The 18,238-nt window shown below is 38.7% G+C and overlaps 2 protein-coding genes across 4 annotated transcripts; one reads left to right on the top strand and one right to left on the bottom strand.

Annotated features, from left to right (window-relative positions):
- Window positions 1-664: 664 nt before the first annotated feature.
- r3hdm4 (R3H domain containing 4) lies at window positions 665-11,982 on the bottom strand. Its single transcript, XM_040129249.1, has 8 exons — window positions 11,770-11,982; window positions 9,418-9,575; window positions 9,000-9,121; window positions 7,655-7,772; window positions 7,484-7,569; window positions 6,523-6,608; window positions 5,299-5,354; window positions 665-4,745 (listed from the first exon to the last, which is right to left on the bottom strand). Exons 1-8 carry the CDS (start codon window positions 11,808-11,810, stop codon window positions 4,642-4,644), a joined length of 771 nt encoding a protein of 256 aa, XP_039985183.1. The 5' UTR covers window positions 11,811-11,982; the 3' UTR covers window positions 665-4,641.
- LOC120791088 lies at window positions 11,083-16,952 on the top strand. Of its 3 annotated transcripts, none has more exons than XM_040129248.1 (3): window positions 11,083-11,171; window positions 15,544-15,758; window positions 16,785-16,952. In XM_040129248.1, exons 1-3 carry the CDS (start codon window positions 11,121-11,123, stop codon window positions 16,924-16,926), a joined length of 408 nt encoding a protein of 135 aa, XP_039985182.1. In that variant the 5' UTR covers window positions 11,083-11,120; the 3' UTR covers window positions 16,927-16,952. The 3 variants fall into 3 exon arrangements, with proteins under 3 accessions (XP_039985182.1, XP_039985180.1, XP_039985181.1); XM_040129246.1 differs by lacking the exon at window positions 11,083-11,171 and adding an exon at window positions 14,016-14,748; XM_040129247.1 differs by lacking the exon at window positions 11,083-11,171 and adding an exon at window positions 14,016-14,748 and having other exon boundaries at window positions 15,544-15,749.
- The last annotated feature ends 1,286 nt before the right edge of the window (window positions 16,953-18,238 follow it).

Raw genomic sequence — 18,238 nt, forward strand, 5'->3', positions numbered from 1 at the left:
AATATTTTAGGGTTTTCATGAGCGCATTCTGCTGCATCTTATTTTCAGGATCTGTTTCCAGGTAGAAACTTTTGCAGTTTCCCAGCCGGTAAACTTTGTCTCTGATGAAGGACCCTGACGAATTTCGTGTTTCTAAACTTGCATTCACACCTTCACAAATGAATCTGAACACCATGTGAAGTCTGCTTGTCTTCTTCATTGCCAAAGGCCAAACTACACAACAGCAAATAAACTGTACTGAAATGTGCTCAAGTGCATTACTAAAATTAAAAATGTGTGCAAAGAAAATCGGCTCACACAGACAGTGGTGGAAAGTAGCTAAGTACATTTACTATGTGTTAATAGATCAATCATAATAACCCAGTACTGTAAAATATATGATACAACACACTGAAAGGGGCTATTCTGCATAACACGTACTTTGTTGCTAATATGTCTGTTCCCTTACTTCTGAATGCAGAACTTTGACCTATAATGAAGTATTTCTTAAGTGGGGTATCGATACTTTAACTGAGTTGTTAGATTTATATACTTCTTCCACCACTGATAACAGACTGGCTGCAGCTGATGTTTATACATGTGCACGATGTCAAGTCAGAAAACTGAAGACTGACTTCATCACTGAGTTACTTGGGTAAAAAAACAGAAGATCAGTGGAGTTACATTGACATTTATTGAAACCACCTTTTCAGACATGGCTTTCAGCATTTTGAAAAAAATTGGTACACAATGAAATGAGAAAATCTATCTGAAATCCTTTCATAGTTGCAGTGGTAACTATAAATAGGTACTGCAGCACACATATCATTACACACAAAGATGTTACAGTCTAGTTTATAAAGCTTTCAGACTATTACAGGCTTTTTCAATCCAAATGTTGGCACAAGTCAATTAACTGAGTTCATTATTTACAGCACAACTACTTCTACAGGTATTTAAAAAGTTGGCAGCGCCCCAGAGTGCTGGGGTGAACAAGATCCAAACAAGTTCGTCTTGATGCGAGCATACAGTACACAGAAAATGACACCATGTGAAGTCACTACATGACATTCAGAATGAGGAATTGAAAGCCTGAGAAGTTGGGTTTCCACACAACAAACGCACAAACTTTGGTTGCTGACAATATGCACCAACAGGTCAAGTTCTGTTACACCGCCGACAACAGTATAAAAAGAAATCAGGGATAACGTTGTTTTTTTGTTTTTTTTTAAAGAACCTGGATACATGTTTCCAAAATCCATTCAAGTACAAATGTAGAAATATATGTACAGAAAAAACAGAGAAACTTGTATTCATAAGGCAGAAGTGCTTTTCTGGGGTTGTACATGTTGATTTTGAGATGACACATAGCTGAGAGTCAAACCCCAGCAGGTTTTTTACCATCAAAACACATTCAATGTGGTTATTTGTCTACCAATGTAACTCATCTAGTGTACATACAGTAGACTTTTAAACCAGTTTACCAGTTCATGTCAGAAAGATCCTTTAAAGTTGTAACTGCGTCAAATGTAAACCAGACGAACATTGTGCATGTTGAAAAAAATCTATCAATAAATCTAAAAGTACAGGGACACTAGCAATCTTTCACAATAGTAAAGTTCCTTATCTTGTTTTTGAATATTGACTATGACTGAAATAACATTTCAGTCACCTTGTCTACACCAGTCAGCAGTGAAAGCAGCACATCAGCAACACAACATGAGCAGCGGCAGCCGTCTGCCACTGTCTATACTGGATCTGTTCATCCACAGTGCTTCCATACAGTCGTGTATTTTACCTTCAAGTGGGAAAAAAAGCCTAGTAAAATAATGTTTCATGTCAAAGTCGTTATGCAGTCGGCACTCAGTTGTTTCTAAGTCGTTACTCCATCAATATCAGCGGTTTTGTTGGCTAAAAGTGAGCGTATCCCTCAGATGATAACTGAAAAATGCAGCTGAAACACAACTGGTGTAGACAAGGTTAGACAAAGCTAGCGGAGAAAGACACACAGAAAAAAATCCCCCAAAACAGATCCTGAAGAAAATGTACCTAAAGAGCGAGTTTAATTCTTATACACGGCACAGAGATGATTATAAAATAATTATTTCACTTTACTCCCCAAGCATACTGGAAGCTGTTATTTTACACCCTTGACGACAGACATTTACTTCTTTACCTAAGATGATGAGCGATGTGTCTGCATATAATGTAGAGAGATTATTAATATTCATGCTCTATACCTTACTACTTAAATAAATCCAACAGGCTAATACGTCAGGCAGTGATGCATCTCCTGATACAGCAGAGCGCTTCCTCTGCCTTAGCACATGTACAAACCGTCATTCACTGTGAGCCCTACAGGGTCTGAACAGAGCTGAGACTACATTCCTACATAGAGGAGGAATGGGTTCCAAGTAAATTTTCCGTTCTTTTTTTTTTTTTTTTTTTAAATCATCATTATTTACTGTTATGAAGTTGTGCTTTACTGAAATGAAAATTAAATATAACTTAACAAGCGAGTTCTGTGGTGTTGCCTTTACCATGGAAACATTACAAAACTGAAAAGTCATGTTGGGTTGTAAGTCAGTTTGGAGTGAAGCAATGTTCATGTTACATGATATATTTCAGGAACTTAACTTGTTAATAATCATGACGGATGTAATGATGGAAAATTAAGTAATGACACTACCATCACGTTAAAGCGCCGTTAAACTGTATGACAACGATTGTGTAAGTTTACTGCACGTCACACTGTTCGGGATTGGTCTGGTAAAATCTTTGTCTCAAGCTGTGTCAGACTGTACGATTTCAGTACCAATACATGGTGAATTGTAGCACTACGATGTAAACAGAATATCGGTATATGAGAGTAAAGGCACGCCATCAGCTCGTCTCATCCATCTGCTCCGCCCTCAACGTTCTGAAAATGTAGCTCTGCAAGGTTTTCTTCTTTTCCTGTCGCCTCCATTGCTCTGGTTTGTGTGTGTATGCATGTGTGTGCTATTTTCCCTACACTTTATTCAGAAATGGCACATACGACATAGTTTGCCGGACAGTTGCCGGATAGCAACCGTCACACTGTGATAATTTGCTCCTAAATTTCTGACACTTTTAAAAACAAAAATTTGCCGCAGGCCGTCTTCGGTCAGCATAGCTCTAAATCCTCCGTTGGTGAACGTGTCCGCAGTGTTTTCTAGGACCACTGTTTTGGAGTGACGACCACAGAATTTATTCCGTTTGTCAGTGATAAAATGTCAATACTCCGCATTATGGCAACGCTATCCATTAATGTTATATGGAAATTATGCTATGGCTTCTAAATACATTTTGTAAAAGGAAGAAGAAAAAACAGCTACCGCACACTTTCAACAAAAAGACAAAACAGCCCTTCTGTCGGTTTGGCCCAGACAGTTCATGATTTGTCCCCCCTCAAAGTCCCCCCCCTGGGCTTACCCAGTCATCTTTTCATAATCATTTGGACCTTGCCAAACTCACTCAGGTCCTTAGAGCTGCCCATTTCTCCTGCATCCAACACGTAGTCTACAATAACCAACTGCTCACTTACGGTCTAATATATCCCAGACATTGACATGCGCTGCTGTTACGGGACAATTACGGTTATCTGCTTTATCTGTGAGTGGTCATAATGTTTTGGCTCATCGATGTATTTGCAGGCTTATTGTCATTTGCTGTGTAAAATACCTGATAAAGGTCGCTTGACCGAGACATAGCTATTAAATAAATTCACCATAAGTGTTGACCGTGTGCGGAAGCTGATTTTTTATTTTGAACCATTACTTCATCTCACCTGTTTGTATACAGGTGTGCAACGATCACGTCTTGTGCATGTCTGGCTTATAAATAAATTTTGACATAATGCTATGATAATAATATGACAACTGCTGCCATCTGTTTTGTCATTATCGTGAACACCATGATCATGAGATTATCACATTGTCTTCTTGTGGAGAAATATTAATCATCCCTATACTATTATTAATGTAAGTATTTTAAATACTTGGTAAATAAGGGAAAGGGAGTTCATTTAATTCCCTAAGTCTTGTGGAAACAGTAGTTCATTGGTTCTTAAAGAATATCAAGCCATGCAGGCTCTGACGACTCTACTACCACTACTACTTTTAAGTCTTCAACAGTGGGGCAGAAAATGTAAAATTTGGCCTGAGGCTAGTGCAAGACAAGACGTCATGTTGCAACCTAAATCAAGACGGGTTATTCTCTGCACAGTGGCCATGTCAGGACATCTCGGAGTCAGCTCTTTCAGACTTTTATCAGTTCAGATTGTACTTCGTCAGCCTCAGATGTGTGTTTTACCGCACTCGGGCTGAGCTGAATGTTGACCTCAGCGTACTAACATGCATACGGTCAGCACGCTTACCATCTAACATTTTACATGTATAGGATGTATAAGAAGCCTGTTTACATACGGGGTCGATGAACTCTGATTTGATTGTGGACCAAATTAATGGAAAATTTACTACAGAAACCAGAGACCAACAGAAGGAAGCAGGCATCTTTCGGCTCTGTTTGTGGAGCTTGGTGGACATTACACAGATCACATACGTACTGCGCACCTCATCTACATCTCTCAGAACTCCTGCCTGCAGCAGAGCCTTGCAGAGGAAACAGGGCGTGGTCCTGGTCTCAGCTCATCTGCTCCAGGTAGGCAGACAGCAGAAGTGTAGGAGGCAGAAACTCTTCTTGTTTGTTCACCACTTCAGTCTGACGTGAGCCATTGTAGTCGGTGCCTGAGGGTCCAACAAACAAAAAACAGACTTTGATCACCCACATGTGACTCAAACACATTAAGATGGCTTTCTAAGTCTGACCCAAGCTGTGTAAACAGGATTATGTTAACAGAAGATACATTTTTTTTTAAAATGTCTGTCGAATACAACTGTTTATGTGAGATGGTTCTGTCTATGAGCCAATATATATGGACAATATTTGTCAAATGATAAACGGATGTATTTTCTCTCAAAACTGAAATGACAAAATGTATGTGTTTATTTGTTTTCCTCTGTATTTTCTCATCATCAGTGTGGAGAAGTGTGGAGAAGCCATTCAACAGTACAAAACAACCCGGCACACGCATATTTACTAGGGACACATTATTGCCTTTAAACAGAGAATTTCTTTACAATATCTGTCACTGAACAAATGTTAGTGTCATGGATATGAAACTAAGCTAAAACAAACTTTGAAAAATGGTTGTCCGACATTCAGACAGGGTTCTCTATCATATTTAAGGTGAAAAAACTCTGACTAGTCTGATATATATTGGTACTTGTTTCCACTCACTTGCAGAGACGAGGTCCATGTACTGGCAGATGGCATGAAGCAGCAGTCTCTCAAAGCTGAACCACAAACACAGACAACAGAAAAATTACTTCCCACGCCTCCCCTCCTCTGTGTCCTCACACTGAGAATTAATTTGCTTATGTGCGAACCCAATTTTCCCAACACAGATCCATAAATATAATGGTGTTTGTGTTAAATGCCACCTGTTTGCCATTCTCTCACATCCTGTTTTTGTTTACTGCAATAAAGGTTTCATGTAATCTAATAAAGATTGGTTTTCCAGGTGGGGAAACATAATTAGGGTCCATCAGTCTGGGCTTTCAACCTGTATATTTGTCAAGGAGTACGGAGATAAAAGTGTGTTAAAGCAATCCAAGGTGCACAGCGGTTTATAATACTCTGACACGGGATTTTACATCTTACAATTATTGCCAGGTAAATGTGTTGGCATCCCGCTGCGTCTCCAGACTGGCTGAGGGGGCTGTGTTTTTTCACACAGGGCTAAAGTCAGCCTGAACGTGGCCTCACACAGCTCAATGACGAGGGCTGATAGTGAGCACATGTACTCAAACATTTTCCACAATGCTACTGATATCTTATGGAATTAGATATTCAGGGCTACTCAACGAAAAAAAGTTAAAAAAAAAAAAGAAAAAGAAAATCTACTGTGTGTGGATTGAAAGTGTCAGAACCCAGAACCTTAACAGTTAACGTTAAGCAAACTTATAACTTCATTAACATTTCAGCCTTTTTTCAGACTTTCAATTTTAACTTTCAAAAACTCTATATTCGTAGAAAATAATTGTTTCTAGGCACTGGAAGCCTATAAATATACAGGGTTTCAGCAATTTCAAGTTAAATTTAAGAGTTTTTTTTAAGACCTTTTAATACCATGTGGAATAAAATTTAACATCTGCTACATGGTCATACTGGTTGGAGTATGAAAGTATGATGGAAAATCAGAAGCAACAATATGGCAAAGAATTAGTTATTACTATATGATTTTTTTTCAGTACTTTCTAGCAGTATATAACAATAATTCCTCATGATTTAATCAATTAAATTCATGCAACCTGGACCAGGATAAGCATTGTAAAACAGATGGATGGATGAACCAGTGATTTTAAGACTTTTTAATGCCTTGCAAGTCTTTTTTTGAGGAAACTGAATTCGGTGCTTTTTAATGCTTGCAAATACCCTAAATATATAAAAGAGGATTTCAACCTGCTGGCGAGGTTGGTTGTGTAAACTGAGTGAGGTTGAGCGTTGAAGAAGCTCAGGAGATTTTCCTCAAGTACTTCCAGAGTTCCCTGTGAGGAGAAAAATAATACAGTGGGTGGCAGGAGGGAATAGAGGTTAGAGGTTCGATCTACACAACAATCATATTAGGCCTGCAACTAACGATTACTTTTATTATTGATTAGTCTGTTGATTATTTTCTCTACTTGATTAGTGGTTTGGCTAATAAAAGTGTGAAAAATATCCATCCCAATTTCCCATAGCCCAAGGTGGCATTTTGCAAATGAGCAAAAATGCTGAATTCCAGAAGATGTCCTTGGTGAGTCATGGTTAATTTACTGCTCTGAAATCCCTGAAAATAAGTCTTCCACAATTAATAACGATCAGGAGATAGTGTATTTGCTATTTTTCCCCCGGTTTTTCATAGGCCTCAGTCAGATTCTGAAGCTGATTTACCTTCAATTGCCCCTGCTTGAAAGAGTGCAAATCTGGTCTGGTCCTAAACAAAACTTTTCAAGGCATCACTTTGAACTCTGTGAAACCAAGATGGAAATTTTCAAAATTTTCTAACATTTCATAGACAAAAAAAAAATCAGTTAATCAAGCAAATAATAACTTTACACACAGTTCAACTAAGAAAAGGAAAGAAAGCTGCAATGTTAAAAGAAGCTGGTGTAGCTTCTGGGCTTGAAGCACAGCAGATATGCAGGAGAGACTGGCCAAAAAGTGGCAAAAACTACTGAGGATGTCTTCAAGCAGTTATCATAACCATATGGAAAGAGAGTTGACAAGAGGTTGGGGCTTTGTGATCAAACTTGAGCTTAAGTCTGAAGCTAATGTACAGTACATAGACTCCTGCCATGTATAGAAATCTTGACCCAAATGACATGATCAGCAATCAAATGTTTACTTTCCCAGTACAATGAGAAGATAACACTACACTCACCATGGGGATTTGTTTTCGTTTCAGAGTGGCTCGCAGCCTGCGATCGATTCTCTGGAAATACTCCTGAGCGGAGAAGGCAGGATTTACTGTGAAGAGATGAGTGACGGTCACCCAAACAGCCATTCTTTAAACGACCGGCCTACACCCCACAACACAAACTGAGACAATCACCATTTCTCTGGTCTTTGAGGAGCCGGTTGGTGTTTTTCCTCTTGGCCTCCTCCTGCTCCAGCAGAGACAACAGCCTCTCCTGCTCCTCACCAGAGCAATTCATGAAGTCATTCCATGGCTAAAAGAACAGGACAATAAGTAAAAACTAGTAATTATTTTGTTGGGTGCTCATAAATTTGACATGATGTCTGGATCACAGATGCAAGACAAGTTGTAATGTCTCTGGTTTTTGTGGAAAATTAAAAAGGTAAAAAATTCCACTAAAATGAAACTTTGAAAAACATTGCATTTCTTTTTAATTTGATAAATGGCAGGCTGATGTACAAGCAGGGCTGGAGCAAACAAAATCTAGGCCAATACTGATTCAGGGATCACACTACAGTAGTGCTGGCCAAAAATGAATGAACTAATCTTTTCCACTGGTATTTTTGCAAGTCTGATATGAACGGAGCTCACACTGGTATGTATTGTCTCCAGGAAATAGTCCTCCGCCCACACTTTAAGTCAAACACTGACAAAAGCCTTCAACTTCTCCACCTACTCGCCTTTTACGTGTAACCGAATTAGAGTAACTCCCAGCCATATAAATGAAAGCATTACAACCTCAAATAGTGTTACAAACTCACTTGAGTACTGTGTGAAAAAGTTTAGCTTTAAATAGTGCAGGCGGTGACTGACTGAATCTCCTGTTTTCCCCTCTGGTGTTAAATCAGCTGCGCGTGCTCTCTGCTGAGACCGTTCAGTACTACGAAGCCAGACAAACTCGACTCAACTCGGCTGCTGCCGATACCTGCTCTTGTACATCCCTCGACACTGCCCGTACACGCCGAACTGCAGCCCTGACACTGAAGAATGCATACTTATGGCCTGAAAGGCGTGCAACGCCAAATACTGGAAAACTTGAAATACTCGATATATTTAGAGGTCCACACCTGGTATATACCGAGGGAAAATAACAAAGGAATATCCCGGCACTGTAACGCAGAAAGTGATATCCTATTCAAGAATGAAACAGCCACCACACAGCTTACATTTCTTTAAAAATACAAGCAGAATTTTAAAGCTATTTCTTGAGGACCAACACAGATGTTGTTCTATCTGTAGGAGCGCTAAATAAAACTTTTAAACAATCAATTTATCAATGAATACAATTTTAATGGATTACCTATTACAGGCATATTACATACATACATACATAGTACATAAAAATGTGAGGGTATATACACACTGACAATACATGTGTTTCCTTGTACCCTCGGGTACCTTGAACCCGAGGTGACAGTAGAGTCTGAACTATATTCCTGCATCCGTAACAAGCAAAGCAGTTTGATAATAGCTGACTTACCTCTACGTAGTTTCCATTGGTGCAGGCTTCAGTGAAGATGGACGGGATGGCCGGGTTACTGCAAACCTCCAGATCATCTTTGGAGCACTCATCCCTCTCAAGAAGATTAGCAAGAAAGCGTGCTGATTTTTTGGAGAAGGAGAGAAGTAACATGTCGAGGGTGGTGATATAAGCACTGACAGAGTAATGAATTTAAAGTGTCAATTCTTCAGATAAAACGCAAACTTCTCCGGTACTGGCATTTTTGCAGCAATAGAGAATTCAATGTAAATGCTCTTTTCAATCACTGAAGGCACTGTTTTTTGCATGTATGCATCTACTAACGGTGGCACAAGAGATGTAAAAGCCCTTCTGGCATAGTTCAGCCTGCAGTGGATGAGAGCATCTTCTAATTGGATCGTGTGAAATGAGAGCTTACTGTTCTCCTGTCGGCGGAGGCTCTTCTTGCCTTTGGCTCGGGGAGTGAGGTCAGAGTTGCGGATGGCTTGGTTGATAAAGAACTGCTTCTTTTTGGTGGGAGACACTCGCTTTGCCGGAGAACTTGGCAGGGAGGCGCATTTACGCTCCTCTATCAGGCTGGGACAACAGAAATCAAGATGACATTTCAGTCAGTTTAGTCACACAAATCCTGAGGGGGAAACACCAGCTGCTAAGTTCTTATTCATTTGAGTTATTTTATGCTGAAGGGATGTAGTTCACTTGTTTGGTGTACCCACTTTCCATAAAGCTGCTGCAGATACTTTTTTAGACAGCGATTATTTTACACTTCCTAAAATGTCCTAAAATCATTTAGCTGTGTGTTACACATACAGGTAGACAGGGTGATACCGATGGCATATGCCAACTCATATCATATGAGATAGATGGTGGAGATGGGAAAGATTCCCATGCAAGTGTTCACATCATAAAAATGGTTGTACAGTTACAGAGTTGGTCGTGTGACAATTAAAATAACGTGCACTGACATTATAATAACATATCCATTTGGGTTAAATTAAAGTGAGTGACGGTCTTCAGCTGTTTGTGTGGTCTTCAGGTATATTATTAAGTGCCAGGTCGGATATATGCCTGTTTTTAGGTGTTCAGAAAAATTGTTTCACAGTTTCCCAGTTGTAATTATAACTTGATGTTGACGTGAATGGCTTCTACAAGTCGGAAACTTGAAACTACGACAACTCCAATAAGACACGAAGGCAGCAACAGCACAAGACAGGTTTTTCTTCTGACCTAAATATCATTCATTTCAATAACTAACTGTTTATGCCTCCACTGGTCAATTCTGTGTGTGCTCTGTCTGAATTTGACATTTTCTTGAGTTCACAATTAATGTCATCTGAAAGTCAATGAGGGCCTGGTGCTTCAGGCATGAGGTGAACATTGAGTTTGAGTATCTTCTACAATAGCTTACTAACTGCATAATCTCTGAATGTTGGTATGAAATGGTGCATATATATCTAAAATAAGACCTTGTTATTTAAGCTATCAAACTCCATTGAGACTAAACAGGGAATGCAGTACATCAATACAACATACTAATATTATTCGGTGTGTTTTTCAAGGAAAGAAGAAGAAAACCAAGCAGCTCAAGCGGCCATGACAGATGAAAACGATAATCAAGCGGCTAAAACATACTAAACAGTTGTTGAGGGCTTTAGGGTGCGTGTTTCTCTTCCTCTTTTTATAAATAGATCAAACTTTATTTGACGGTCACCCTTTAGTAACTTTTCGCACAGGTTAGATAGTTAATTCAATGCTCAGAGAGCAAAAGGGATGCACTTCAGCTGTATTTTTAAGATCTTAAAAAGCAGTTTTGGTGACAAACCCTGAGGGAGCTCTTAAGTTGAATTCTGAGTTTAAAATGACACCAATGTTTCTTGCGTGCTGGCTCAGGGATAGGTCCTAGAGAGTTTGATTTTTTTTGGTCAGTTTCTCTCTCTCTCTCTCTCTCTGAGCCTTGGAGCCCATAACTAAAACTTTTGATATTTAAAACAAACCTAAAAAAAAAAAAAAAAAAAAAAGAGCATCAATTGGTCAGTGTTTCATCTGGAGACACGGCCAATTTACTGTGGTGTGCCGCCTCTGATTCGTCTGTGCGTTATTTTTTTTCGATCGATCAGAGCAATGAGGAGCATCCTGCTGCTGCTGCTGCTGCTGCTGCTGCTTCAGATACAGGTCAGTGGGTGTTGTGTGAGGAGCGCCTCTGTTCAGTTTTCTGGCAAGTTGCTCAGCTGAAATGCCATTTTTAGCCCGAGCCCTGCAGGCTTTTGAGCAACACTACAGCAGTATAATGTGTCATCATCTCTGCCTGGGCTTTCTGGAATTACCTACAATAAATGTCACTCTAACGTGTACTTGGTAGCCAGGTAGAGGCTGTACTACAGGTTTTACAAACATTTCATATATAGAGATATATATGTACAAATACACACACACATATATATAGCGACTTGGTCTCACACCCTGAAATTAACTTATTTAACTAAATCAGAATACAACAACCAACATATCTAGCACAGCTAGTTAGCGGCTAAAAGGCTAACAGGGACGGGGAATTTAACTCAGCAGCCTATTGAACCTATAAAATTAACGTTAGCCAAACTAGCAACTAAGAGTTTATCGAGTTTTGCTGATTACAAAGACAGCTGGCAGGATTTTCAGCTAATATAACCCCGCCTGCAGCTCCCGACGTTACCTTAAGCTAACTAGCCGTTTAAATTCTGGCTAATGCTAACTAGCATACTAACGTAACGGACTCGCACTTGTCACTCACATATAATCCTGTTCTTCATTGTTATTTGTCAAAACGACCATCTTATTCGAGCAAAAACACACGGAAAGAACCCTCTTCGTGGATCTTTGTGGGCAGTGTTTAAAAATAAAAAAATAAACCAGTTAAATCGGTGGATATGTCTGGCTAACAGCTGGACAGCGAGTCCTCCCACCACAAACTAAGGGAGGAGAAAAAGTAGGAGCTCTCACTCTGTCTGCATGTAGTTACACCTGGCAGAGGCTCATCCAATCTCTTCTACCTATCACTTCTAATTACTTCATTTAGCACATTGAAGAGAATATGTATATGTATTTTCTTCTTTTTTTTAATGGGGGGTGATACAGATAAATCAAGCATAAAAAAACTACCTGTGAATCGAAATGAAAGAAAATCTCTATTAAGATACAAAATGTAAACTGTAAGTAGAGACCAAACTGTAGAACAAATTGAAATAAAGCTATATACAGAATTGTACATAAATGTGCTCAAAGTGCAATGACGAGGTTCCCTTTGTCCCTCGCCAGACTGTCTTTGTTAAACCTTGTGTGAACGTTGCTTTCCAGCTATCTCCACGTGTTAGTTTTTATGGTTTGTGACTTTGCCTTGCCCTTTAGTTTTCTGGATTTTTGACTGCTCCCTGCCTGTTGCTGTTTGCCTGCTTTGGAAAGACTTCCAGTGTATGACCACCTGGCTATTTGAACTTTACTTTGCCTCATGTGAGTTTCTCTGCTTCTGAGTCTCAGTTCACTCCAGGATTATTACACATATTGTAAAAGAGGATCGTATAACAGTAACTATAGGATAATAGAATATGTAATGGTGAATAGGAGTGATACAGAATATACATGGTGACATAACAAGTGTATTATAGTTCAGAGTTCTGCCTCCAGACCGTCCAGTTCCAACCTAGCCACAGAAATGGCCTCCCTTACCAACTTGATTAGTCTGCTGGCATCACTGGAATTGAAAAAGAAAGTCCACTGGCTACCACGGACTGATAAACGATCTTCAGTAGCTTGTTGCACATACTGTATGATCTCAGCCTGATCTGGCCCTTCCTGTAGAGGTTGTCCCTTTTCTGTGTCCAGTCCAATTTTGTGTTGATTTGGACCCCGAGGTATCTGTATGTGTCCACCATCTCTACTTCCTCTCCCTGAATGGAAACAGGTGCTGGAGGCTTCCTGCTTTTACAGATATTGACATGTTATCAGCTTATGATGTGAGCATTTGTTAGCAAACAGTTGCCTATTTAACACCCAGCTGCTACAGAGCAACATTCATTAAAGCGGTGTTTCTGATGCGTTTAAGTCCTATTATTAACGCTCTTTTAACTCTGTTTTTGGTCTCCACCAACTCCCGAGGAAAATATTTCTCTCTTTAGCTGCTAAATGCTCTACTAAGCTCACCAGCTAGTTGCTAACTTTCTCTTTGCTCTAGTGCTAAGCAGGTAGTGTACAGCCAGTTTATTAAAGCCTTTTTGCTGAAAAAAAAAACAGCCGCCCACTGCTGCTGGGAAAACAAGGCTGGGGAGAGTGTTGAGCCAAAAAAGTAATGCTGTGGACAGTAAAACCGAAGCAATGAACTAAATAACGCCAAAACGCTCTGTAGAGGTGAGGTGAACTGTAGGCTCAGGTTATAATTATCTGTGGGCTCTTCACTATGAGTGACACCTTTCATGTTTCACGGTCATTTGTCACAGTCATTTCACACACATTCTTTATTATTACAGATAATATTGATTAGTGCAGGTTAAAAATGTTCGGAAACAAACTGTAGCAGGAATTTATTTATTTGGACGCCAATGTAAATGATTTTTGTTTCATTTCTTCGCTCATACATTCAGATAAAACTGTGCATGACTGCAGTGTGGTACACGTTTATTTTTAATTTATTTTTTTAATTCCTGGGTGATTCATCCTGCCAATAGACGATCTTCAGCACACCTCATCCAACGAAAACTCCTGTCATAATTTCAAAATAAAGGCACTGCCACCTCCATTATCTTCATAATCTTGCACCTTAGAGTGGCTTCAACATAAGCATTGCCGTAAAATCTGAAGTAACAATGACTTGTTTCCACTCCACTCAGGGTGACTGGAGTTTGTGTGTGTGTTACCATAACAGCCAGTTTAATAGGCCTGCCACATGGTCATCTGATCTTTTCTCACTGCTGCTGGAGAGAAAAGAAGCTGAGACGTTTTTTGGGAAAAAAGACAAAACTCTGTTGAGTCTGAACAACATTTTCTTTTAAGCAGCTTTCCCGAGAGATGTTCGGACAATATCAGAGAAGATTCACTGAGGTGTTTTTATCCACATTTTGTTATGGGGAAAGAGAAGAAAACAGTAAAACTAGAAAAACATGAACCAGACATGCGTGCGATCATCGTAGGTGAAGTAAAGAAATCAACCCCCAGGATGAGAATTGTGAAGTCAAAGGAGAAGATTAAAGTTACCGCATCAGACAGCAGATCCACCACAGACAAGGCTACAACTACATGCGAGACATCAGGGAATATAATGAGGCTTTGTGTCAACTTGATGCCTGTTTTAGCTTCAGCCAAGGAGCCTATGGATGAGGAGGAGGAGGAGGAGAAAGAAGAAGATATCAGCTGTAAAAATAAAGAGGAACCAAAGACCGGCAGCAAGAATGACCGATTAGTCACCAAATTAGTGCAGCAAACACTCGATGCAAGTGATTCTTACACGGGATTAACTTTGGGCAGGGCCACTGAAACCAAACAATCACCAAATCCTCGGTTTGTGCTGCCAACTATAACTCAACCTAAACCAGCTCCTGAGTGTTGTGACCATCAGCGGACCAAGAGGTTCCTCGCACCTTTGTCTCCCATCAGTTTATTGGAGAGAACAACAACCATCTCTCCAAACTTTGCAACTAAAGGCTTTGGAGACGATGCACCAGTTACAGGACAAGTGTCAGACAGCAGGCCCTGGATAGATAATCCCATGTTCTCTAAAAGTGTGAGTTAAACTACAACAACTACAAAACTTGTTAATTTAAACTGTCCTGTGCCACGTTTTTGACCCTGTCCCCCGAAAATCCTGAGACGGAGACAGGGTGCTGAAGGGGTCTGCTCAAGTACATTTTCAGTTAACAGGGGCATTAGGGAAAGTTTGATTTACATCAATCTCTGTTGGCAACCTGGAGTATCTACACCCTCACCGACAAGTCTGGCACTTCTGTGATTAAGAGGAAAAAGTTGAAGTCAAATTTTTGCACAAGACAGACATTTTAAAAGCCAGAAATTGCAGCACCTTTCTGAGCAATGATTGACTCACTGCATGTTGTGGTCATACTATACAACAATCCTGTACAAAATGTCCTTATTTGGTCAGAGTAGGCTATTAAAACGGATATTGAGAAACAACCAATGTCTTTGCTCCAATTTCTACCTTCAACATTTTTTAACCTTTCTAAATCTTTGAGGTGATGCAAATAGTCTGATGAATCAGACAGAGGTTTGCAAATTCTCACAGAGCCACAATTCCATAAAATCAGGTTTAAAATAAAGAAATTGAAAGATCAAATACTAATGACATTACTAAGTTATAACATACATAATTATGCATAAGTTAAAAAAAAAAACTTTAGTTTTTAAAGATATTCAGTCACGAAACACAAAAAAACCCACTAAAAACCAAAGTTTGACATCATAGAGCAACAATAATATAGAATAAAAAATCGAGTTTTGTCTCAAAATCTACAGGGGTACAACATCTAAATATTATCTTCCAACCCCCCCTCTCTCTGCGCAGACATCTGCTGAGTTTCGTCTTCCTGACATCTCCTTGTCCAGTCTGGATGCCCTGCTGCAGACGGTCACACAGAAACTGAGGAGGAAGAGGAGAGGCGGTGATGAGGGACCATGGAGACAAGTCCAGTCTGATCACCTACTCACGGCTGTTAGCGAACAACGTTTGAGCGAGGAGAGGATCGGGAAGCAGACCCGCCCGGCCTACATGTATGTTTGGTGGGTTGGGGTTGAATTTTGAGGAATGCTGTTATACGGTATATTGTGCTGTACAGAAAAAAGGAATGTACATTATATGGGGTACATCTTGATGCACATTTAATTATACCTCTTTTTAAAAAAAAAAAATGAAATGTCAGATATCACTACAGTGTCATCCCTTCTGGGTGTGGGTTCCTGTCTCACCACTGAGGAAGAGACTGACAGATTTTTTCTTTTTTTTGCACATTTTATTTTCTATTACATAAAATAAATTAAATTTGATGTCATCTTCATAACTGACTGTAGCTGTATTTTCCTCTTCAAAATCCCGGTCCCATCATTATGAGACTATTACAAAAATCACGTGCAACTTGTGTGTGCATCGGCTCTCGTCTTCCAAATGTTGTTACAGACTAATGTGTCCTAAAGAGATGCTAACTTTTTTTTTTTGGTATTAAAAATTGTCAAAATTAAAGGTATTTAATATTAAACATATGGGTGGTAAAGTCTAAAAAAATTGGTAATTATTGAATCCTCACTGGTCAAACCAAAATCATACCTTGATAGATACAAATCTTATCAATTAGCAGATTATTTAAGTGGGTTTATTTTTTATAAAGATTTTTTGCAGGTGGTTGTAATCATGTGTAAACTTGCAAGTTTAAGAAACACTTTACTTGTCCCTGTATTTAGGATTCATAAGGAGTATATTAACATTAGGAAATTGTAGACTATAGACTATAAAGTAGTTGTGAGCAGATGAAAGTGTTTATTAGTGTGTTTGTCTGCAACTATATCTTCTCCTGTGGACAAACATAAGTGGATGCTGCTGTATAAACACATAGATTTAGTAAAACACTGTTGTAATAATATAAAACATATGAATATAGGATTTTGTGAGTGTTGGAAAATTCTGTACATTAATAAACACTTTCAAATATCCTCACAGCTGTGTAAAAAACGTTTATTAAATGTTTATATGCTGCTTTTAAATGCTAAACAGGAGGCTTTACAGTAAAACGTTACCTTCCTTTCTCTGAACAGCGGAGCAGCAACAGAAACATCAGTGGGTGGACCCAGTGTAAACAGACAGAGGAGCCTCCTTCCGATTCTTTCTGCACCTAAACCCACACTCTTCCTCACTATGACGAAGAAAAATCACCTGACTTCACCCACACTGCAGTGACTCCTCAGAAACAGCAGCAGACTAGACTCACAACATCGAGCACAGTGGTTTAAAAAATTATACAGGAAACAATATATTTTTATTTTCTTTCAGGACAAAACATTCACAACAGACACATACCCGTTGTTTTTTCTACAGTAGTACATTTTCAGTATATAGTGTACTGTACATCTTCTAGTAGATGCACAGATAAATTAATGTTAAAGTAGAACTGTTCAAGCTTAATACCTTAAAAGTACATCTGGTAGTACAGACTTTCATACCACAATGAGACGAACACCATTTAAATCCAGCATTCCAGCATTCAGCGTTTAGGTTTTGCATAATTTCAGCCTTTTCAATACATTTAACCTTTTTTAAAAACTGTATTTTAAATTGCATTTTGGGATGAAACCCTTCTGATACTTTGTTTGTCTCATGCCTATACTGTAATTACTATTATAACAATTCTCTACGTATGTAACAGTGCATCGCGGTGCAGTAACAACGTGCTTTGGACATTCAGTCAGCTGCGTCATTGTTTTTAATAGAAAAAAGAAAATAAAAAATACGAGTTATTTAAAAGAAATTTAAAATTGATTAAAAAACAATTGTTGACCAAAGGCATTGTTGTTGCATCTGATATTTACAGCTCAGACTGAACGCTACTATTAATTCTTTGATTGTTTGATCTTGATTCATTATTATTTCTTTGATTGTAATTGGAATGATGGCAAGAATTTTAATGACAGTTACAACAATGTAGAATCACACCTGGGTCTGGACTTAAAAGCCTTTAGAATATTTTGATATTTTGAAAATATTTTAATATTTTATAATAATTAAATGAGGTTCCCAGACCTTTCAAGAGCTGAAGTCTGGATGTCTGATTCCTCTACATGTGATGTATGGAAAGAAAAAAAAGAAAACATGACTTCATTATTAAATAACGAAAACGACAGTAAATACCAGGCAGAAATATAGGCTTTCTTCGATCATATGTAATACCCTTCATTTGGACAGTGACACTGTTACTCGATGACAAATAACATAAAATAAAAAATTAAAATAAAAAAATAAACATTTTTCCAACAGAAATTGATTTAAAAAACATTAACATTTGTAAAGTTCATCATTAAATATCTAAGAGGTATTCAACAATGAAGTAACTTGCAGTAAGAATTCTCTCCACATAAGAGATACCGTATATCTTTCAGAAAGCATTTACATGGTTGTAAATGCTTTCTTGCATATAAAATGATCGTTATACTGATATGCAACACATTTACTTCAGCGACTGTTCGAGTATCTGCAGCATTTTCTTTTTTAAAGT

Source organism: Xiphias gladius, chromosome 6 (genome assembly GCF_016859285.1).
Source record: "Xiphias gladius isolate SHS-SW01 ecotype Sanya breed wild chromosome 6, ASM1685928v1, whole genome shotgun sequence".
In the NCBI taxonomy this organism is placed as follows: domain Eukaryota; kingdom Metazoa; phylum Chordata; class Actinopteri; order Istiophoriformes; family Xiphiidae; genus Xiphias; species Xiphias gladius.